The 23,287-nt window shown below is 52.9% G+C and overlaps 2 protein-coding genes and 1 long non-coding RNA gene across 5 annotated transcripts in view; 1 reads left to right on the forward strand and 2 right to left on the reverse strand.

Moving 5' to 3' along the window:
* Nucleotides 1-5,489: 5,489 nt before the first annotated feature.
* On the reverse strand, nucleotides 5,490-11,967 carry LOC119619077 (uncharacterized). Its single transcript, XR_005235465.2, has 3 exons — nucleotides 11,860-11,967; nucleotides 10,041-10,204; nucleotides 5,490-8,919 (listed from the first exon to the last, which is right to left on the reverse strand). It is a non-coding gene; the product is annotated as an uncharacterized lncRNA (long non-coding RNA).
* On the forward strand, nucleotides 10,281-14,538 carry FAM181A (family with sequence similarity 181 member A). Of its 2 annotated transcripts, none has more exons than XM_073011282.1 (2): nucleotides 10,281-10,298; nucleotides 13,147-14,538. In XM_073011282.1, the coding sequence occupies exon 2, from the start codon at nucleotides 13,234-13,236 to the stop codon at nucleotides 14,110-14,112; it is 879 nt and encodes a 292-aa protein (XP_072867383.1). In that variant the 5' UTR covers nucleotides 10,281-10,298; nucleotides 13,147-13,233; the 3' UTR covers nucleotides 14,113-14,538. The 2 variants fall into 2 exon arrangements, with proteins under 2 accessions (XP_072867383.1, XP_007985860.1); XM_007987669.3 differs by lacking the exon at nucleotides 10,281-10,298 and adding an exon at nucleotides 12,296-12,411.
* A 4,481-nt stretch (nucleotides 14,539-19,019) lies between these two features.
* The window catches only part of ASB2 (ankyrin repeat and SOCS box containing 2), a 43,591-nt gene continuing 39,323 nt past the window's right edge, over nucleotides 19,020-23,287 (reverse strand). For both annotated transcript variants that reach the window (XM_007987675.3, XM_007987676.3), the window contains 2 exons: nucleotides 23,065-23,218; nucleotides 19,020-19,655 (listed from right to left, as the gene is read on the reverse strand). In XM_007987675.3, coding sequence (XP_007985866.3) covers nucleotides 19,519-19,655; nucleotides 23,065-23,218 — 291 coding nt within the window. In that variant the 3' untranslated portion in view covers nucleotides 19,020-19,518. The remainder of the gene's footprint in view (nucleotides 19,656-23,064; nucleotides 23,219-23,287) is intronic.

The raw sequence follows: 23,287 nt of genomic DNA on the forward strand, positions 1-23,287 counted from the left end.
GAGAAACTGAGACAGGGTCCCAGAGGTGTGGGCTGGGCCAGTGCCCAGGAGTATAGGAAGTTCTCATTCACTGACAGTGTATTTCCTGTGCAGGTTTGTGTGTGAGGCCCTGTTCTAGGCATAGGGATACAGCAAGAAGCAAGAACCCAATTCCCTGACCCTATAGGACCTGTGCTGTGGTGGGCAGACAGGCAATGAAGTGCAGTCAATACCCAGAGATCTCATGTGCCCAGCGCCAGGGAGAGGAAGAAAGCAGAGAAAGAGGTGAGGATGGAGAGTGGGAAGCCCGCACTAGTGAGTCAGTTGAGTAAAGAGAAAAGAGGGGGAGGGTGAGCCATGCAAATATTCAAGGCAGGAGCTGGCAACATTTTTCCATAAAGGACCAGACTATAAATACTTGAGGTTTTGTGTGTACTCTGGGGTCAGTCACAACCCTCAACTCCACTGTCGTCGGGCAAAAGCACCATAGACGATATGTCAATGGGTGGCCTGGCCATGTTCCAATAAAACTTTATTTACACAAACAGGTGGCAAGCCTATGTGTGCAACCACTGAGCTAAGGGAAAATAATTCCAGGAAGAGGGAATAGCAAGTGCAAAGGTCCTTGGGTGGGAGTGAGCCTGGTTCCTGAGGAACAGCAAGAAAAAGGATGTGACTGGCGAGGGATGACCAGTGGATAAGGTTAGAGAAATAACTGGCAATGGAACAGGGAAGGGGGACGGAAGAGGCTCTTGTTTGACTTGGCCCTGTTCAGGGCTTGTCCGGGGACCCTCACCCTGGGGATGTGGCTACAGACCCAACTCTAAGCTCCGCTGAACCCACCTGAACTCACATCCACTGCCATGCTTCTTGCCCTGGGAAGGACTGGCTGAGGTCTGTTGAAACATCAACAAGAGTTCTCACCCTGGGAGTGGACTGCAGCCCTCCAGCCCAAGTCTTCCCCATCTTCTCCTTTTTCTACATGCTTGTTACCAGTGGAGGGTCTTGACTACAAGTCATCCAGGTTCTTGGCATTTTGAACTAAGAATTGGACAAAATGCACAAACAAAGCAATAAAAGAATGAAGCAATGATTTACTGAAATGAAAGTACTCTCCACAGAGTGGGAGCAGGCTTGAACACGTGGCTCAAGAGCACTGGTTGCAAATCTTCTAGGGTTTAAGTACCCTCTAGAGGTTTCCCATTGGTTGTGTAGAGTTACACCCTATGTAAATGGAGCCTTGGCCCACGACCAGTCTGATTGTGGCAGGAGGTGACTGATCAGAGGTACTTTACATTTTTTTCTTACGTTTTTATTTATTTATTTTTATTATACTTTATGTTCTAGGGTACATGTACACAACGTGCAGGTTTGTTACACATGTACACATGTGCCATGTTGGTGTGCTGCACCCATTAACTCGTCATTTATATTAGGTATATCTCCTAACCCTATCCCTCCCCCCTCCCCCCACTCCACAACAGGCCTCAGTGTGTGATGTTCCCCTTCCTGTGTCCAAGTGATGTCGTTGTTCAATTCCCACCTATGAGTGAGAACGTGCAGTGTTTGTTTGGTTTTCTGTTCTTGCGATAGTTTGCTGAGAATGATGGTTTCCAACTGCATCTGCAACACAGTGGGAAAAGGGGTAGGGTTTGCAAAGGAAGCAGCCTCTAATCCTTATTACTTGGGTGTGGAAAGATGGTGTTTTCCTTTTGATTCAGTTCTAGGAAGTCAGTGTGAATTGCCTTAGGGTCCCTGCCTCCAGACACAATTCTCCTGTCTCACGCTCTTCCTCCCAGTCTCCCCTCCACCCCAGACCAGCAGAGCTAAAACAACCCTTACTCATCCTTTAGCCTGCTGGAAGGGACCCCAGTCCAGGAGCTGGGCACTGTTTCCACCAAGTTTATCAGATGAGAAGTGTGAGGCCCACACAGACGAAATCACTGCCCAGATGAGTGAGGCAGGAACAAAATGCAATTGTCTGACTCCTAAGGTGTGTGAGTGCTCTCTGTGGGTGACTAACATGCTCCAAGGGGTTTGCCATGTGCCAGGCATTGGAATGCCATCCAAGGAACCAACGTTGGTCTAGGAGAGCTCACCTTGGTGCTAGGGTGGAGGTAAGGGGGCCACAGCGTTCACAGCAGTAACTCTTCATAGTCCCAGCACACCCCACAAGGACCGAGTCAGGGAGTGCAGGAAAGCAATGCTGAGGCAGGTGAAAATGGCCCTTTTGCTGATGATGCAAAGGCCCCTTTCCTGAGAGATGACGGCGTATTCAGAGAATTTTGGAAAAGTTTGTTACGGGCTAGATTTGGGCTACAGACAGAGTTGTGATCAGAGGCCAGGAACTAAATGATAAATGCCGATGAAGAGTCTCTATTACTCAAGTAGGACAGGTGCTCCAGGTGGCTGGGGTGGGGGCTGGGAATTTGTAAGGCAAGAAAACACAATGCCCACCCCCGACCCCACCTTCCCCTAAGGGCACTGTAGACACTGGCTGAGCTCAAACCCAGCTCCTCTGCCACCTATCTCAGTGACTAGGGGAGTTCTATCTCCCTGATCCTCGTTTCTGAATCTGTCAAATGGGAAGAACAATGCCCATCTCAGGTTTTATTGACTCATTGATTTATTTGTTTAGTGAGGATTCAATGAGATGGCAAATATCTAACTCATGGGGCACTGCAGTATTCAATGTGAGTTAGACCCCTGCCCCCTTCACTTTTCCCTTGGAAACCCTCATCCCAGGAGGCAAGGGATCCTCTCTGACGATGAGGGTGTGCTGTTTGTGCCACATACCTGAGGGACAGTGTGGCTGGAGGGGTGGGAGTCAGGCACTGACGATGCACTTGCTGTTTACAGGTTGTTTTACAACTGGCTATTGGAGCTCCTAAAATGGCTCAGGAGTCAACCAACCATTTTAGTCTATGTTCTGGTTTGTTTATTCATTCATTCATTCATTCATTCATTCATTCATTCATTCATTCATGCATTCAGTCAGTCAGTCATTAAGCATGTGTTATGTGCCTGCTGCATGCAAAGATACATGGGGGATTCAACCTTTCTACTTAACCTTATCTCACCTCACTCCCTGCAGTGACCTCTCCTCCCCACTGCACTGAGCTTCTCACTGTCTCCGCTCTACAAAATGCCTAACACTCTCCGCCTCAGTGCCTTGACTCAAGCTATGGCTGTTGCTATCACTGCTGCCTCTCATCCATGAAACAAAGTAGCATGTTAGAAAGATCCCAGGTTCAGAGTTAGGAGGTAAGCATTCGAATCTTGGCTCTAACTCTCACTAGCTGTTAAGTTCTTTAGTCTATGTGAGCCCCAGTTTCCACATCTGCCAGATGGGAATGACATTAGGATCTATCACAGAAGGCTGTTGTGAGAATAAATACTATGAGATGTGTAAGATATCTATTATGGCTAAGTCAGTGCCCAGCCTGGAGTTGAAACTTAGTAACAAATGTCTGTTGAAAGGACCTGATGAATTCTGGCCTGAGAGGTGGGAAACTTGAATCTTAGTCACAGGAATATGTGCTTGAGTAAGTCACTGTTTTTCTCAAGGGGCTCCAATCCCTTGATTAAAATTGCAGGGTTGGATCACCAGAATGCCAAGTATTGACATCCCTGGCTTCCCATCCTGTGATTCTGAACTGGATCCAGGGACACTTGGCACACAGCCGGCTTCATCTCCATCTTCCCTTGGGGAAGGCATCGCTAGTTGATCAGAGTGTTCTATCTGTTGAGCCCTCGGAATCTCTCCACAGGGCACCTGCCAGTCATCACCAATCAAACCTGAGATGACGGTTGAGATCAAACAGACTTTTCATTCCTAGTTGGTGCCTGGGTGAGTGACGAGGCCTACCAGTGCTGGAGGACACAGTCAAGGTGATGGACATGTGGGGGTGGGGGAGCGTACAGAGCAGGGGTGTGAATGTGGGGCAGTGGTCCATTGGGGATGCTCCGCAGGGCACAGACACCACTATCATGTCACTTTTGTCCCACTAGCCCTTCCTTATGGCTTCACCTGGGCAGCCATTATATCCAGCCCAGGGGAGAGGTGAAGGCAAGGGAAGGGCACCGATTATGAACCAGGTGATATGTTTGTTGAGTTTTCATGGCTGATATCTTAATTCTCATTATCAACCCTGCCAGGGAACTGGTCTTAGCTCCACTTCAAGGATGAGGAATAGCAGGCTCACAGCTTACTGATCATGATGAGTAATCATAAAATTAATCACAGTAATTGGCTTGGGTTTCACTCCAGCTTCACCCCTTTTGGCTGTGGGGTCTTGGGCAAGTCACTTAGTCAACCTGTGCCTCAGTGTCCTCATTTGTAGAGTAGGCATAATAGCAATATCCACCTCATTATGAAGGAGTTAATACAGAGGAAGTTTTTGAAACATTATTAGCATTTAATAAGAGGTCAGTAAACCATTTTCAAGGCTGTTGGCATGGATTTCGTATTCATTTTGCTATCCCCAGCATCTCAGAGAATGTCCTGTACATAGTAGGTGCTCATTAAATGCTTTGCACCCACTTGTTGAGCATTATCAGCTCCCCAGAAAAGTCCCACATAGGTCTTCTTGTTGCTGAGAAAGTCCCACATAGGTCTTCTTGTTGCCAAAGAGGACATCTCAAAGAAAATAACAAAAATATACTGAGCCAAACAAAAATGCAAGCACAACATATCAAAATGTGTGAGATGCAGCCAAAGCAGTGCTGAGAGGAAATTTTATAGCACTAAGAGGCCTACATTAGAAAACAAGGAAGATCTCAATCAATGATCAAAGCCATGCCCTCAGAAAAAGAAAAGTAAAATAAGCCCAAAGCAAGAAGAAGAAAGGAAATAATAAAGATAAAAGCAGAAGTCAATGACATTGAAGCCAGAAAAAGAAATAGAAAAAAAATAAAATAAAAAAGAGCTGGTTATTTAAACAGATCAATCAAATTAACAAGCTTCTAGCAAGACTGACCAAAAGAGAGAAGACATAGATTATGATATCAGAAGTGAAATGCAGCCAGGTGTGGTGGCTCACACCTGTAATCCCAGCACAGTGGGAGGTTGAGACGGGAGGATAGCTTGAGCTCAGGGGTTTGAGACCAGCCTGGGAAAAATAGTGAGACCTCTTCTCTACAAAAAATTTTTAAAAATTAGCTGGATGTGTTGGCATGAACCTGTAGTCTCAGCTATTCGGGACGCTGAGGTGGGAGGATTGTTTGAGTCCAGGAGGTCAAGACACTGCAGTGTGCCACAATTGTGCCACTGCACTGCAGTGACAAAGCAAGACCTTGTCTCAAAAAAAGAAGAAAGAAAGAGAGAGAGAGGAAGGAAGGAAGGAAGGAAGGAAGGAAGGAAGGAAGGAAGGAAGGAAGGAAGGAGGGAAGAGAGGGAGGGAGGGAGGGCGGGCGGGAGGGAGGGAGGGAGGAAAAGACAGAAAGATAGAGCAAAATAGTAAATGTTATGATGTTATATCTTAGCATAATAAAAATTGTAAATAGGCTAAAGAAAAAACCACATGATCATATAAATTGATCCAAAAATTCATTTAACAAAATTTAACATCCATTCATGTCAAGAACTCCCAGAAAATTAGGAATAGAAGAAAGTATCCTCAACTTGATAAAGAGGATCTCCAAATTCCCACAGCTGCATCATATCCCAAGGTGAAAGACCAAAAGCTTTTCCCCTAAAATCAGGAACAAGACACAGAGGTCTGCTTGCACCACTCTTCTTCAACACAGAGCTCTTTGCCTGAACCCCACCCCTCTCGAGACTCCACATGGTGAAGATGGGCTGAGCGCTCCTCTTTTCCTGGGGCTTGAGTCCTCAGGCTCAGCAGCTTTAACCCCACTCGTTCATATTCCTTTCAAGAATGCACAGGGGAGTACAAGTGGGCTTACCTGATTTTATGATGTTGAATCTGCTCTGATTTATATTAGGAAAAAGCAAATCATTTGCCAAACACAAGTAGCACTGACTTGTGGCACGCTATCATATAGCACCACATCACATGATAGCACCATGTCAATATCCACGTGTGCAGCACAGAGGTCAAGAATTGATGATGTAATTCAACCAGGAAACTGAGGCCCAGAGAAGGTGAGTGACTACCTCAAGATCACACAGCCAGGTAGGGGCGAAGTTCAAAGATCTCATCTCCAAAGCCAGTCTCCCTTTCATGGTACGATAATATGGTTGAAACCACTTCCAATGTGGGACTTGATCGCACTGACAGTGGCCTCTGTCACTGGAGGTGGACTGCAGCCAGGGGTGCTAGGGCTGGCTGAGCCGGGCTGTGACTACTCTGGGGCATTACAAGGTCTCTGCCTCCTCTGAGGGCACAGCCATGCCAGGCAACTTCACCAGCGCAGGAAGCCCTCGGCCTGGCAGCCAAAGGGGTTGGCTTTGACCTGATGCCTCCTGTTCCCAGGAAGCAAGAAGCACGTCCGCTCTGATTACGGCTGACAGCCTGCCGCGGGCTGGTCTTTGATAGAAACACTGCCATTATGTAAGAAGTTACATAAATCATCTGGTGATGTCTGCGTCGCACGTCCACAGAGGCGCTGCCGGGCCACTCTGTCCTCCGCGTGGCCTTTGTATGTTCCCCGAGCTGGCGTGGTCGGTCGGGCCTAACGCTCCAGGGCAGGGGTGGCTGGGAAGAGTCTGCAGCCCTGGGCTAGCAAGGCCCCTGGGAGGGAGACGGGGCCCTCGCATTGGTTCACAATTGTTGGTGGGAGCAGCATCCTAGGATCAGTCCCACCCCAGCTTTGTGATTTACTGCCCATGGGACCTTCAGCAAGTTTCCTAGCCCAATTAGTGCCTCAACTTCCTCACCCATTAAAGAGAGTAATCATGGCACCTGGGAGGAACAAATGACAATATATGTCACATATTTCCATCAAGTAGGACTTTACACTCGTATGATCAGGTGTGAGAAAGAGCACAGGGTGGTGGGCAGAGCAGAGCTCCCTCCCGGACCCTCCTCCTACCTGGCTTTGCCTGGCTCTGCCTTGGATGAATCACCGCCCCTCTCTGGGCCTCTCTGTCTTCATCTCTAAAATGAGAAGTCAGCCCATCTTTTGGAACTGAATTTTCTGTAGAGGTGTGTAAATGTACAATCTCCTTTAACATGTATTTTTGGTAATTTAAAACGTTACCAAACATGTACCAACAAACACACACATTCAAATGCATTTTAACCCACAAGGTGACACGCTAGGCTGCCGACTGGAGAACTTGGGCAGTCAGGTTAACTCCTCTGGGGACCAGGTAGTAGTTTCTCCAGGGACTCCTCTCATTTGAAGACCATCCTAAGATCATAAGAGAAGCTTTTTTAGGCCGGGCGTGGTGGCTAACAGCTGTAATCCCAGCACTTTGGGAGGCTGAGGCAGCCGGATCACCTGAGGTCAGGAGTTTGAGACCAGCCTGGCCAACATGGTGAAACCCTGTCTCTACTAAAAATACCAAAATTATCCAGCGGTGGTGGCACGCATCTGCAATGCCAGCTACTCAGGAGGCTGAGGTAGGAGAATCACGTGAACCCGGGAGGCAGAGGTTGCAGTGAGCCGAGATCGCGTCACTGCACTACAGCCTGGGGGACAGGGCGAGACTCCATCTCAAAAAATAAATGAATTAAAAGGTAAACGTTAAAAAAAATTGACATCTCAACTGCTTCACTCTATAAACTGAGATTTTGTAAATGTTCTGCAACTAAAACAATGTATGGCTGATGTGAGACCATAATCCATATGTCCTGATTTCAAAGTTTTATGTCATCAGAACAGACTCCTTGTTCTAATGCATTGTTTGTAAATAAGTAGAAGGTATGCATTTGAGCATGTAAAATAAATTTGTACTCATAGCCTATGGCTGTCATGGTTTTACACATTGAATCTCCACCTTTTTTTTTTTTTTTGAGATGGAGTCTCCCTCTGTCCCCCAGGCTGGAGTGCAATGGCACAATCTCACCTGACTGCAACCTCTGCCTCCCGGGTTCAAGCGATTCTCCTGCCTCAGCCTCCTGAGTAGCTGGGATTACAGGTGCCCGCCACCACTCCCAGCTAATTTTTGTATTTTTAATAGAGATGAGGTTTCAACATGTTGGCCAGGCTGGTCTCGACCTCCTGACCTCAGGTGATCAGCCCACCTTGGCCTCTCAAAGTGCTGGGATTACAGGCCTGAGCCACTGTGCCTGGCTGAATCACCACATATTTTTAAGTGGCATCTCTGCTTCAAAGCAATTTGAAAACCCACTGCCCCAGATGAGTTCCTTGGCTCCCTCGGGCTTGGTCTGTGCATGCCCTGCCAGGTGCCTCTTCTCACTTGCAGCTCCAGTCTACACATGTGCTGACTAAATCCTAGAAGTAGATGATGTCTGTTGACAACAGAGGGAGGAGTGCTCCCAGGATACTGCTGGGGAGTTGTTCTGCTTCACTGATGAGTGGGCGGGAGACAGCTGTTTACTTATGAAGATAAAGCAGGGAATGCCCACCTCCACACCCTCTGTTCCCCGCACACAGTAGGTGTTGAATGGAGTTGATGCAAACCTGGGAGTCCCTGCAGCAGGGTCAGCACAGTGCATTGTCGGAAAACCAAGGCAGCAACGACTGGTTGAAAAGGGGCCGTCAGTGGCCCGACTTATCCGAGTTCACGGCAGTTGAAGCCCAGCAACAGCTCATGTGCCTTTAACAGAGCTTTACAGAACCCAGGCTCTGGTGCTGGGCGATGCAGTCGGGAAGAAGCACTTCCAGCTTCATGCACCACAGTCCTGTAGGATCACAGACAATTCGTTGTCACGTAAGCTATAGCAACCACAAGCATCCTTCACTCAGGCTGCTGTGTGCTGAGTCCATTCGAGTCACAGGAGGTACAGAGAGAAACCTGTGGGTGACCTACCTTCCCTCCTGAAGCTCACCTGGGTGGGCTCAGCTCACCTGGGTGGGGCAAACAATAAACAGACAAAATTAAAAAACTAAACAAAACAAAACAAAAAAACAGGAAGCAGCTGTTTATGGTCCACAGGAAAACATCCTGCTCAGTGGAATGGGCAAAGTATTTAATTCCTAACACATTTAGTAAGAACGTACTCTGTGCCGACTCTAGTAGGAGTCAAGTTACTAAGGGTCTTCTGCATTTAGCTAAGGAGGTTAGACTTCATCTTTGACTCTAGGAACACAGGGATGTGAGAGGGCATTATTAACAATGCTAGGAGTTGGCAGGAGCATCCTGGAGGAGGGGATGTTTGAGCTGGGCCTTGAAGAATGGCTGAGGAGGACAGGGTTGGCTGAGTTGGGCCCAAGAATCAGGTTTGAGGCTTCTGTGAGTGTGTCACCAACTGTAAACGGGAAAAATAATCCCCTCTGCCCAGACACAGGACAATAATGAGCGAACACTGGGAGAGCCTTCAGACTCGTATGATTTACTGCTGTCTTTCCACCTGCCTATATGGCCAATCACAAAAACACAGAGAGCCTTCCCTTGTGTGGGTCAGAGGCACCGAGAGGCCTGGCCTCAAGCCATAGCTGCCTCCTCTCCCTGCTCCTCACTTCCCAAAGCTGCAGCTCCCGTATTCCTGAGTCAGGAAGGTCCAACGTTGGGCTAGAAGAGTGGAACCCAGGACGCATGGAGAAAATCTGGTCTTGGCCAGCAGCGTTTAGGCAGTGTCTGGTGCTCATGGGAGCTCCAGGAGGCAGGGTGGCCAGGCAGATCCACCTCAGCCTTTGGACACAGACAGGCCTGGCTTCAAGTTCGAGCTCTGCTGGTTAACAGCTGTGAGGCCTTGGGAAAGTAACTCAACCTCACTTCACTTGTCAGGGCAACCGAAACACTATCCTCACAGAGCTGCCCCGAGGGTCACGTGAGCCTTCATGTGGTTCTCGAATATGGCTCTTGGTACATGCTAAGTGTCACAAAGAATCCATTTTCTTCCACTTTTCTCTCCCCTTCCTTTCTCTCTTCCCTCTTTTCTTCCTTCTCTCTTTCCTCAAAAAGTGTTTGGTGGAAGAACAGCCCACATTCAGAGCTTTGGAAAGACTTTGATAAGACACTGACTCACCTCCCATGGAGTCCACGGGCCTGGTGGGGACTCACTACTAGCTAAGAAATGAGAGTCATCTTCATGATCTGGCAGTGCGGAATGGGCCGGCAGGGCTGCAGGTGCCGTGGGATCTGGAGGGACGCTGGGAGCTGAGCTGAGTGGCTTTAAAATGTCTTGACGCCCTTAGAAGAGAAAAGATCTTCTGGAGAGAGGAATGATGCAGGCTACAGAAAGCACAGAAGGCCCGGGGAGAAAAGGCAGGGCACAGCAAAGCATGCTGTTATGTGGTCAGGTGCTTGGCTGCCAGACAGGTTCGAACTCTTGGCTGTGCACACCGGCTTCATGCAGTAGGCAGCAGGGAGCTGGCCCTGGTGGCCACAGGCCCTCAGGGCGCTCTCTCCTGCCACGTGTGCCAGGTGTTTTGGAGCAGAAAGGATATTTCCTGCCTGTACCAGTCAGGGTGGGCTGGGAGTTACTGCAGAAACACATAGCCCTCGAATCTCTGGCACTTCAAATGATGATGGTTTGGCTCTCACCCGTGCAAAGGTTGCCACAGGCAGGAGCAACTCTCCAGGGCCCGTAGTGGCCGACAATCTAGGATGCGTCAGTCCAGCCGCGTTTCCGTCTCACTTCCCCGACCCCGCAGCACGGTAGGAGCATGGAGAATACAGTGCTGGCTTTCAAGGCCTAAATTGAGTTACAGCTTGTCAGCACGGGCCATCTCCTCCACACCCTTCATTTTGCCTGTAGGACCCTCAGGCTGGGGGTAGGGGAGATGGCTTGGAGGCAGACCACAGCAGCTGTCTATTGGCCAGTGGGAAGGAGTTGGGGCCATCCCTCTGGATGGAGGCCCTGGCCCTGCCCTGCCAATGCCCCCAGTCTGGGTAGGGAGACTCCAGAGAGGAGTCCTGCAACCTGAAGGGTACCAAATCTTAGGTTGCAAATACAGAGGGGTGGGTTGGCGCATAGACCATCAGCCATCTGGCTGATGAGGGAGACACGAGGAGAAGGCAGTAGAAGGGGAAGAGGAAAGGAAAGGGGAAGGAGAGGAGGAGGGAAGAGGAGGCTGAGCTGGACAGAAAAAACGATGAGGCTTGAAAGGGGCCCATGAGTTGGCTGGCACAGAGGCATGACCATTAGCATTTCCCAGGCAGCCACCCTCGCCTTCAGCCTCACCTTCCCTCTGGCCAGTTGGTGGGCAGGGCCAACGCCGGCTCTGGGCTCCCTTGCTTGCTCAGAGCGGCCCTGCTTGCAGCCCCGCCGGCGTTGGCACGGTGACAGTAGCCAAGTGTGCAAACTTGTGCCATTGTCCGCAGGCCAGGGGGCCATGGAAACTGGCTAATATGTGGCTAATATGACACAGGAAAATGTTTGCTGATGGCAATTCTATGGGCTTTGTCCACCTCTTTCTCCATCATGACGACTCGATTTAAGTCCCTAACTGTTTGACTACAAATGCAAGGGGACCGTGCAACGCCAACCTTTTGTCCGGCTGCACTGAATGGGCAATTCAGGCTTTGTGCAGCTCAATTGAGGAAGCAAACATAAAGACAAGATTCCTGAGAGCTCCAGCTCCCTTCCCATGGATATCCCAGCACCTCGTTAGAGAGTCCTTCCTTGGCCACCTTTTCCGACAGGCATCAGCGCACCTCCCGACCTCGAAGGCCCTCCATCCCTGATCCCTGGTGATCCTGGCAGGGAGGGTGGTGGGGATGGCAGGGGGAGAGAGAGAGAGAGAGAGATGGAGAGACAGAGAGAGAGGAGAAGAGAGAGGGAGAGAGAGAGAGAGCCACTCAACACTCAAGGACAGCGGGAAAAGCAGCCCGCCCCAGCTTACCCCGTCCGATTGTCTGTCCGCACTGGAGCATGGCAGCTGTAGGCCTGCAGTCTTTGGGGGAGGTTTGCAAGCCTGTCTCTACTAGGCCCAGCCCCTTCTCGATCCTGGACATTTTAAACACACACACACACACACACACACACACACACACACACACACACCACCCCCTTGAGAAACCAGGGAACCGAGGTCAAGGGGAGGAGGAGCGTGGAGGCCCAGGAGAGTGGGGCTGAAGGGTAGAAATTTACCGGGAAATGATTGCATTTGGGAGCTGTCTTTTTTGTGATGGTCCCCATGGTGACAATTTGTGACGGCAAAGAATGTGGGAACGGGGCGCCGCCGCCTGATTGGGATGCTTTGTATCTGGAGAGGCGCTCCTGATTGGCCTGAGGGGCCCCCCAGCTCCGGGGAGTTGTCCTCCATTCAGCCCACTCGAGGGTTGCACAACTGCTTCCAGCCGGACGGAGCTCAGCCGGCTGCGCCGGGGCCTGTCCCAGGTCTGCAGTGGGGAAACTGCCGGGCCGCGTTGGCTGGGCCCTGGCCGCACCTTCGGTCAGTGTGGAGGCCTGGTGGCTCTGGCCCGACTGGGTGGTGGGTGTGGAGCAGGCTGGGGCCTGGAGGAGGGGCGAGGTGCCGTGGGTGGCGGCCGAGGAGGCATGAAATTGCTGCAGATGCTTCTTCGGGGGAGTCCCTGCTGCCCGCAGCCTGAGATCAGCCTGCAAGGCAGGTCTCGATTAAGTGCCAGACAGGGGTCCTGCCTGGTCCTGCGTGAGAGCTGGGGGTGGAGCGTGGGGACTGAGGAGGGGGGCTGGCGCTCCTCATGCCGGGGGCGGGAGTGGTGGGAGGGGGAGGCTACCACCAGGGAGGAAGGGGGCTTGGCCTTGCTTTTAAGTGGAGCAGTTGCCTCAGCTCAGAGAATAAACACCTCACTGGCAAGTTGGCAGCGTGGTGTGTGGGAGACGGGGCAGGCTGGGAGTGTGTGCCAGCCCCAGCAATGCCACCTGTAGCTGGGTCACCTTGGGCGAGTTGCTTGACCTTTCTGAGCCTTGGCTGCAAGAAGAGGGCACCAGACCCAAGCAGGCTGGGTGAGGCTCTGCTGGCGCCTGCTGCATCCCAGGTGTGCAGGAAGTGCTCAGCCACTTGCACCCACATCCCTCTACCCAGGACTCTGTTTAAGGCTGAGGGGTGCTGGGGTGGGGACACCGTTTGCAGACAGGTGCTGTGGTCTTTTGGCAGGGTTGGGTGTGGCTGCTCGGAGAGACTCCAATGGCCTGTTTTGTCCCCCAGGTCAGCTTGGTGCCCTTCCTTGGAGCTGCCGGCCACCAGCAGAGCCCACCCTCTTCATGGAAAGCCTCGTGCAGTGGCCCCCTGGTGATGGCATCCGACAGTGATGTGAAGATGCTGCTGAACTTCGTTAACCTGGCGTCCAGCGACATCAAGGCAGCCCTGGACAAGTCGGCGCCCTGCCGCCGCTCCGTGGACCATCGCAAGTACCTGCAGAAGCAGCTCAAGCGCTTCTCCCAGAAGTATTCCCGGCTCCCGCGGGGACTTCCGGGCAGAGCCGCTGAGCCCTACCTGAAAAGGGGGTCTGAGGACCGGCCCGGGAGGCTGCTTCTTGATTTGGGCCCTGATTCCAGCCCCGGCGGGGGTGGGGGCTGCAAGGAGAAGGCGCCGAGGAACCCCTACAGGGAGGAATGTCTTGCTAAGGAGCAGCTCCCACAAGGGCAGCATCCAGAAGCTGCCCAGCCTGGCCAGGTGCCCATGAGGAAAAGACAGCTACCTGCTTCCTTCTGGGAAGAGCCGAGGCCCACCCACAGCTACCATGTGGGGCTGGAGGGGGGACTGGGCCCCAGGGAGGGACCTCCCTACGAGGGTAAGAAAAATTGCAAGGGCTTGGAGCCCCTGGGGCCTGAGATTGTCCCAGTGCCCATGTCTCCAAGGGCCCTGGCTGAAAAGGAGCCACTCAAGATGCCTGGGGTCTCCCTGGTGGGCCGTGTCAATGCCTGGAGTTGCTGCCCCTTCCAGTACCATGGACAGCCCATCTACCCGGGCCCTCTAGGGGCCCTGCCTCAGAGTCCTGTCCCCAGCCTGGGCCTGTGGAAGAAGAGTCCAGCCTTTCCCGGGGAGCTGGCGCACCTCTGCAAGGATGCAGACGGCCTGGGGCAGAAGGTGTGCAGGCCTGTGGTGCTGAAACCCATTCCGACCAAGCCGGCCGTGCCCCCACCCATCTTCAATGTCTTTGGCTACCTCTAGCCGGGCCGAGAGGGCCTCAGCCCCCACTCTGGCCTGCAGGAGTGTCAAGGTCCCCGAGGTGCTCTCCTGTGAGGAGGTGGCTGGGCCACAGTGGGGCCTCTTCCATTTGTGTGCGTATGGGAGTGGAGGGCAGGATTGGGGCAGGGCTCCTCAAGCAGTCACCCTTCAGTCTTGCAGCCTTGGAAGCTGGGGGGCTGGTTGGCCCCTCCCCAAGCAGGCCAGGGCCCAACAGCTTGTCCTGCTGTCCCTGTGCAGACCATGGGTGCTAGGATGTTGCCCTTGCTTGCAGACACCCTGGAAGCCAGAGTGACACGTCTGTTCACCTGCCACCCACTCTGCAAGCCAATCTCAGTTGTTGTTGTTCTTGTTCTTTGTAAATATTGAGAAAGTTAAAAGAATAAAGACATTTCTTTTGGAGTTTCCATATCTTGGGTATCATGAAGCTGAATGAGCCCCAGGCTGAGGGCTGCTGGCAGAGGTGGTTGGTTTCAGTGAGGCCAGGAGTGGTTGAAACCTCTGAGATATCTGGGAATGGGTGCTGGGGACCAAGAGCTTGGTTCAACGGAAGGAAGGTGAGGAGGGGAGGAGAGGAGCCACTAGGGAAAGACATGCTGGCGTGGACCCCCCAGGGCGTCCAACATGCTCCGGAGAATAGGCGCTGGACCCAGAGGAGGCGGGGCTGCAGTCCAGCGCCGCCCTGTGCTGTGGGGCCGGACGCTTCCTCTGGGGGTCTCCTTGCCCCACCTGCAGGACAGTGAGAGGAGAATGAGTCTCTCTGCAGTGCCTTCTGCTCTGTGCACAGCCTCAGGGCAGCCTCTCTGCCAAGGTGATTGTGCCCAACTCTGGTCAGAGGGAAAATCAGGCCAAACAGGAGTTTGGTCCCTTGTGGACAAAACAAGTGGTTTGACCACATTGTTTCCCCAAATCATGGTCTTGGAGTCTATGTCCACGGGCAAAATAAATCGATTTTAAAAATAATAGCGAATTCCCCTAAACCTCGTTCTCTTTGGCACATACAAAAGGATCCTCTCTAGCTAATTCAGATTCCGGGTTACCTGCCGATGGGTCTCTCCCTGGGCCTGTTACATACCAGGTGCCCCATCAATGGAATGCTGAGGCCTTTTGCCTGTGACAGTGCAGAGGGGAGTACCGGTAGCAGGAAGTGGCCCTGGATTTTGCTGTTAGTGTCCTACTAGCAAAGCTACCTGAGAGGCCTCCCCCTGCACACAGGCCCAGGTTTTCTCTGCTGCTGTGGACGTGGCTCCATGGCTGAGAGAGGGTGGGCCTGCTGGCCTGCCGAGCTACTTATTTTATCAGAACACAGTTCTCACAACTAAGAAGGGTGCGGCGGGCCAGTCCTGGCTGGGGACTATGGTGTTCTCATCAGTAGTGTGATGTTGGACAAGTTAATCCTCACTCTCTGCCTCAGTCTCCTCATCTGTACAACGGAGGACTAGGAAACAGGTGCATCTACCTCTTCTGCACCCCAGGCAAGTGCTGGCTGGTCACAGGCTCCCTCCTTTGGAGCCCGGATATGGCCTCTGATTCTTCCTCACTAATACAGGCTGCAGGATCGGTGGTCACCAAGGGCCCCTCCTACTTGCCTTGTTTTACTCCAGGATTCCCCTGGCGTGGGGAGTCCCCTGGAGGGGCAGCCCCCTCACCAGGAAGCCAGCCAGTGGTTTCTGTCCAATGGCCTCTGAAGACCTCAGAGCCACAGAAACAGGAATGGCCTGGGCAGAGCTGTTCAGAGTCATTATCTGGCCCATGGGATGGGGACAGTCCTCAACCTGGACCCTCAGCCTCTGACCGCTCTGGTCTTAAAGAGCAGCAAGGGGCTGGGGGGCAGGGTACCCTCCTCTGCCCTCTGTGTGGCATCACACAGGCCCTCTGGATCCATGTTGATGAGCCTCAGCTCCCTGCAAACTGCATAAGAGGGGTTTAAATGCCTGCATCCTGGCCTGCCACCTATTAGCTGTGCAATCTTGGGCAAGTTACTTAACCTCTCTGTACTGAAATTTCCTCATTTGAAGAATGTGACTGATAACAGACCTGCTGTATAGGTTGTTGTGAGGCCAATATGAGTGCCTGGCCCACTGTGCTACCCAGATGCTCAAAAGCTCCACCAACCACAATTCACCTCTTGTAGTTATCTGGTGGTGTCTGTAGGTCCTGTCATGCTGACATTTTAATACCGTTTATGGGCTGTGCTGCCCAGGGGATGATGTGCCTGGACCACACAACCAACCACACCCGCTAGAAGAGGACCTGAGCTCCAGTCTTAGACTAAGATATCTTAGTCTTTGGGGAGAAAACTCAGGTCTCTCTGATGAAGACTGGCCTGTCCCTGCTCACAGCCCCAGGGGGTACCTGATGACTCATTCATTCAAAAGTTGGGAAGCAGAAACCTCTACCAAGACGTGGCCTGATAGAAGCCCCTGGCAACATGATGCCTCCACGTGGAAGCGAGGTAGGCAGAAAGCATGCATTTAGGAAAGCTTTGGTATTAAAAATCAGTTTTAAATGCTGCTGCAGTAACAACAGCAGATGTTCCCCTAATCACAAAGTGAACGGCACTGGTTCAAAGTAAAACCCGGAGCCAGTCCAGGTACCCACCCCCCGCACCCCTTCGTCATCCCCGACACCCACCACTGGGTCAAGTTCACGAAGGGGAATCTCTGCTAGACTTTCAGGGCTGTGTCTGCAATGCTGTGAGACGTCCCTGAGGCTGCAAACCTCTTGGGGCTAGGCAGGTGCGACTGCAGGAGGGGCCCACTTCTGCAGAGGGAGGTGGCTGTAAAGTGCTCCACACAGGAGTCATGGTCAAAATGCAAAACGAATGGCACAATGTGAGCACTGACCAACTGGAACCAACCCACCGGAGCAGTCCCAGGCCAGGAATGAACCCCTTAGTTGCTAGGTTGTGGGGAGGTGGGGGCAGGGACCTAAGGAGGGATGGCGCTTGCAGGGAGGGGTCCCGAGCAGTGTTTGACTAAGTGGCATGGACGCTTGTACATTAATATCTAAGAACCCAAATGTAGCACTGGTGCGTCCCAGGCCAGAAGGTGCCACATCCTGCAAATGGCGACTACAGAGAAAACCCCTCCCCTATACCTCCCACTCACCCCTTCAGCCTCATCTCCCCCAGGGTGGCACCTCCCTCAGACTGGCACACTGCCCTGCCCAGTGCCTGCGTCTCTTGGCTGGGAGATTTGTGGCTGCTGCCTTAGGACTCTCTAGGACATAATGTGGTCCATGAGATGCTGTAGGTTAAGAGTCTGTCCAATACCCATCTCAGTCCACACACACCAAACAACTCGCACACTGGCCCTGCATGCCTCATCCATCACCACCTGCCACCCCTTGGGTCAGTTTGACCAGCAGTCACCTGAGATGCAAATGCCCTCCCTTTGGCTTCCGGGTCAGCAAAGGCGTTCTTCCATCGGATTCTCCCCTGGGAGCTGAACCCTCCTTGGCAACTTACCCTGGGCTCTCGGGGTTGGGGGAGCATGCGGGTTTCCTTTGGGGCTTCTTCAGGATCCCTGCAGGTTCTGCCTGGTGAACAGCAAGGCCGCATGGGACTGTGGCCAAGAACCGCTGAGCTTGAACCCCAGGGACTTGCTGTGTGTGCCCAGGCAAGTCCCTTCCCCTCTCTGGGCCAGTTTCTCGTTTGTATCATGAAGGAGTGGGCAAGACCAGGTTGAGCCCCCTTTGACCTGTGGCCAGAAAGTGCTGCTTGGAAGACGTTTTCTCTGGGAGTTACTGATTCCATAGAAGCCCAGTGTGTCTTTAGCCAGGCATGGTGGCATGCCCCTATAGTCCCAGCTACTTGGGAGGCTGAGGCGGGAGGATCACCTAAGCCCAGGAGGTTGCAATGAGCCGAGATCATGCCACTGCATGACAGCCTGGGCAGCAAAATGAGACTCTGCCTCAGAAGAAAAAAAAAAAAAAAAAAAAGGAAAAGAAACCCAGTGTGTCAGAGCCAGCAAGGGGCCATCATGTTTCACCATACAGATGAGGAAACTGAGGCCCCAGAGATGCAAACCAATGGCAGGCTGAGCCTGGAACCAGTGCTCCCCTCCATCAATCTAGCTGCTTAATTTCCAAAGGCCAGAAACTACCTTTGACCTTGCTTGAGACTCTACTAGATCCTGGGACTGGCTTGGTACAGGCTCTGGGCCATGTGGCCTGCGCCGGTGTTGCTGCAGAGTAGCCTGGACTCGGCGGCTTCACTCACACTTGTAAAGGGCGCGCCAATGAGTTACTGCAGCTTCCATGGAAATAGGGCCTGCTGCACCTCAGCCCTCGGGGCCTGGAGAGACCCCCAGAGAGTGCCACATGGTGGCAAGCCTTAGCTCTGCCCTGCACCGCCTGAAAACAGGATGACAATTCCTGTTCTGCTCATCCCACAGGGCCACATGAGGACAGAGGGAGGCACGCCGGGGCCAGAGCTCCATGCACTCTTAGGCTTGGTGCCTTTGCAAGGGCTGACCATGGCCATCACTCTAGCACTGCTGCTCACGGTGGCCAGTATTTAATGTTTTTCCCTAGTTTCTCAACAGCCAGCAAAACAGGGGCAAGCAGGGTGTGAACACAGAGTGCCAGGAAACGTGTAAGACATCCCCAGGTGTCGGGAGACATGTGGGCCCTGAGACTGTTTGTGATGGTGTGCCTGTTTCCATGGTGATTGAACGAGGAGAGGAAAACCCATTGGGCCATCATCGGGTCTCGCCTGGGGAGTGAAGAACACAGCCTCTTGGGTCTTTCAGGAGCCCAAACAAAAGTGACACATTCAGGGGTTCTTGTACCCCATCCCCACACCCGCCCCGCTCCCACTACTGCCAGGAACAAGGCTGAGGACCTCAGGCGTCAGGAAGTCTGATGAGAGGGACTTCACTGGGCAGGTGTCACGTGTGTAACATTTATTGTATTAATACTTAACAAAGCCCTCCAAGACCCAGGCTCCCCCTACCCCCTACCTTGGGCCACGTCTTTATCTTAGTCTTTGGGGAGAAAGCTCTGAAGTCAAGTGGTGAGTTTTCCAGAGCGAGTGCAGGGGCGCAGGGACGGCTCTGAGCCCGCCTTCCCCAGAACACCTCAAGCTCTGCCCTGGCCCCAGGAATGGAGGTCTCTGCCATTCCCGAAGGCAGAGGAGGTCTGGGATCTGCTCGTCAGTCTGTAAACAAATGATTCTTCTCCTCCTTGACACATTCTGTTCTCTGCTTTGGCCAAAGCTCTGGCCCTGAGACCCAGTGAGATCCTGGTAGCTGTCCAGGAGAGGGAGGCAGCCTGCAGCCTCATCTGTCACCAGGTCCCCCTTGGAGTTGGGGACACCGATGTCCTGAAATGTCCTGAAACTTAGTAAGAAGAGTCTGAGGGGCTACTCCTCTCTCCCCGTGGCCCCAGTTACTGGGTGTTCTCGTATTTCAGGTATCTAATCAGCCTGCCTGGGAGCGGCAAGGTGTCTAGGAGTTTTATACGGTATTTCCCAATGGCCTTTCGAACCCGCAGCCGGCAAAGGTGAGCCAGAGGTCTCGGAGGTTCTGAAAAAAGGAGGGAAAGGCAGAGGCTGATTTATCATTTGCAATAAGCAAAGGGATTGCCTCTGTGACCCCAGCCTATGGGAGGAGCCCAGCTGATGTGGATGGGTAAGAGAGGGGGTGCCTGCTGCTGGTCACCCCAGTCCCTGCCAACTAAAGAGACCCAGCAAGGCACCTTCCCACCGTTCACCCCTCATTGATCTGCGCAGCTCAAGCAGTTGACAGCATGGTTAGCACACCCATTTCACAGGTGAGGAAACCGAGGCTTAGCAAGGTTCTGAGCCTTGCCCAGGATCCCTCCTGGGACTAGTGGTGGTGTCTCCCTCCTCTTGAGCCTCTTCCTCTTCACACACAAGCTGGGCCCCCAAACACAGCCTTAGCAATGGGGCCAGAGGGTTTGACCTCTTAAGTGCTCCCACATGTGGAATTCAACTTGGAGCTCCCGGTGGTGCTGAGAGGCCAGGGTAAGGGGGCAGAGACTGGCAGCTCCCCTCAGGCCCCAGAATCCCACCTGGCTGCCTCGCCCAGAGGTCATGTAGTGAAGTTTTCTGAGCTGGGGAGTGGGTAGAGGTAAGAGCAGGGTATGAGTGCATCCAGTAATGGAGTAATTTATTTCAATCCTGAGCAAAGGGTTGGACACAAAGAAAGGGCTTGTAGAATCACAGAATGTCATTCATTCGTTCACTCATTCACTCATTCATTCATTCATTCATTCATTCATTCATTCACCAGGCACATGCTGAGCCCCTCTGCTGCACCTGACTCTGTGCTTGGGCCAGATATGCAGAGGTGCCTGCCCAGAGGCTCCAGGGGAGGCTTCCACAAGAGACGGTGCCCTTTGAGTGGGGTCCTGAGGGCTGAGGGCAGGAATTTCCAGGTAAGGACAGGAGACAGGGACATCCTAAGCAGGGAAAACAGCAAGTGGCAAGGCAAGGAAGTCATGCAAGACCGGGGCTAGAGGGGCAGGTGGGATGTGCAGTGAAGGCGGAGGGCCAGGCAGCTGCAGCGTTGCCTAGCGAAGCATCCACACCCCCAACTGTGTTTCTGTCAAACTGTGTTTCTGACACTTCCACTGCCCTCCGAGCTGCCCTCCGAGTCCACTGCCCTCCGAGTCCACTGCCCTCCGAGCTTCCCTCCGACTCCACTGCCCTCCGAGTCCACTGCCCTCCGAGCTGCCCTCTGAGTCCACTGCCCTCCGAGCTGCCCTCCGAGTCCACTGCCCTCCGAGCTGCCCTCCGAGCTGCCCTCCGAGTCCACTGCCCTCCGAGCTGCCCTCCGAGTCCACTGCCCTCCGAGCTGCCCTCCGAGTCCACTGCCCTCCGAGCTGCCCTCCGAGTCCACTGCCCTCCGAGCTGCCCTCCGAGTCCACTGCCCTCCGAGCTGCCCTCCGAGTCCACTGCCCTCCGAGCTGCCCTCCGAGTCCACTGCCCTCCGAGCTGCCCTCGGGGTTCACTGCCCTCCGAGCTGCCCTCTGAGTCCACTGCCCTCCGAGCTGCCCTCCGAGTTCACTGCCTTCTGAGCTCAGATGTTTCTACTACATAGTACCCCAAAGAGCAGGGAAGCATCATTCCTGTTGTCCAGGCATCTTGTCTGGTTAGTTCCTATTTCTATCTCTTAAATGCTGTGGTCTGGATAAAAAATAACATGGTTACCTTGTACATAGAAGGTCTTGAATATATATTCATTTAATGGTTGAACTGGAATAATTAATTACAGGCATTGAGGCCAGTGAGGACACTTTTTTAACAGTCCAGAAAATAGATGGGGGAAACCCTTAGGTAACAAGCTCAGAACATAACCTCCCCTCTGGGAAACTCAGCACAGGCTGCTGGTGAGTAGAGGACATGGAAGCATGAGGGCTGGGCTGGCCCATCCATGGGCTCTGGGTGGTTCCTTCCCAGAATAAGGATGTTGATGTTGTAGCATTAAACAAACAAGCTCGTGGGGACCGTCTTGCAGGTGGAAAGTGGGCTTTAAAGTAACCCAAATAGGTATTGCTTAAGAACGATTTGTTTTACTGGCTAACAAATGTGTACTGCACACTAAGGTCTCTGCAGGGATTTCCCTGGGGCACGGTTTAGTTGTGAGGGATCACCCTTCTCTAAGGAAGACAGGAGAAGGTAACAGAATGGGTGGGACTGATATCTAGGCATAGACTGCTCCACCCTCTAGTGGCCAAAGATCGTGGTGACAGCAACCAGTTATTCATTAATTCCCTGAAGGTTTATCATGCATCTAGAGTTAAGCCCTGAGTGAATGGGCAAGTTGACTCCTCCCTCCCCGTTACTGTCCCGGAAACTTTATCAAAGGCTTCAGTTCAAGTGCCTTCCAGGCACCTGTGCCAATGAAAAATCCTACAGCACATTTGGGATCACAGGGGTGTGGGGATCAAGGAAGAACATGGTGAGTCAGAGTTAGGGCACAGGGGTGGGCCCCCAAGGCTGCACAGTCTCACCTGGGGTCAGGAGCAGTAGTGATGGAATGACAATGACCTGCTGCAGGTCAGCCTCCTTTGACAAACACTTGGCCAGGGCAGGACTGTGCCCTCAGAGCCAGAGAAAGCCCTAGGGTAGCTGGAATGCCACTGCACAGATACCCATTTCTGTCACCGGTGGCAGAAATCCTGTTTGCCCAGGTGAGCTCCACCAATGCCTAAGACAGATTCTGGCCTCCTCAGCCTGACTTAGCCAGGCAGCCCCATCTACTCTGCACACATCAGAGGGACAGTGGCCGAACCCCACTTCACTGTGCCTGGCACAGTTCAGGCGGGTAGAGCTGAAAGGGGCTGGACAATGATCCTGCCCAGGCACGTCTGTTCAGGTGGGGAGAGGCCTCACCCAGCAAGGCCCTGGCAAGGCTGGATCCAGGGTTCAGGGGCCTGTCTCCCACACCAGGGTGTTCTGTGTACCAATAGCCTTGGCGTCACCTGGGAGCCTGCTGAAATACAGGCTCCCTGGCCCCGCCCCAGACCTGCAGAATCAGTAGCTGCATTTTTAACAGGACACCCAGGTGCTTCATGTGCACTTTAGTCTCAGACACCCTAGACCACCATCCTCCCCTCTCCCCTCCTACAATGCCTCTTGGTGGCCCCAAATCGTTCACAACCTACTCTGAAGGTCCCAGTACCCCTCAGGGAGCTGTAGCTGTTTAAAACACCATGGAAAGATGCAGTGGAGAGACTCTGGGGTTGGTCAAACCTGGGTTTTAATCCCAGCTCTGCCACTAACTGTGACTTTGGCCCAGGTGGCACAACTCTGTGAGGGGCAGATTCCTCATGTTTCATCCAAGGAGTCACAGAGCCTGGCACGGAGCAGGTGGTCACGGGGTTAGGAACAGTCGCATTCCCTGAGGCCTGGGACTCTGAGTCAGGCAGGGAGATCTGCCAGCCTCGGCAGCAGCAGCAAGTTCCTACCTGCCTTCTCCTTGATGACGGCCCAGTCCTCAAAGCTGTCGATGTGCTCCTTCAGCCGCGAGCAGAGCTGCACATTGCCCACGTAGTCCAAGAGGACATCGATGATGGGCCCTGCCCAGCGGCTCACCTCCGGGGCAGATACGAACTCACAGAACTGAAAGAGAACACGCCGGGACCAAGAAGTGAGTTTATTCCACCAGCAGGAGCCTGCGGCCAGGGAGGA

The sequence above is a fragment of the Chlorocebus sabaeus genome, chromosome 24 (assembly GCF_047675955.1).
Source record: "Chlorocebus sabaeus isolate Y175 chromosome 24, mChlSab1.0.hap1, whole genome shotgun sequence".
Taxonomy (NCBI): domain Eukaryota; kingdom Metazoa; phylum Chordata; class Mammalia; order Primates; family Cercopithecidae; genus Chlorocebus; species Chlorocebus sabaeus.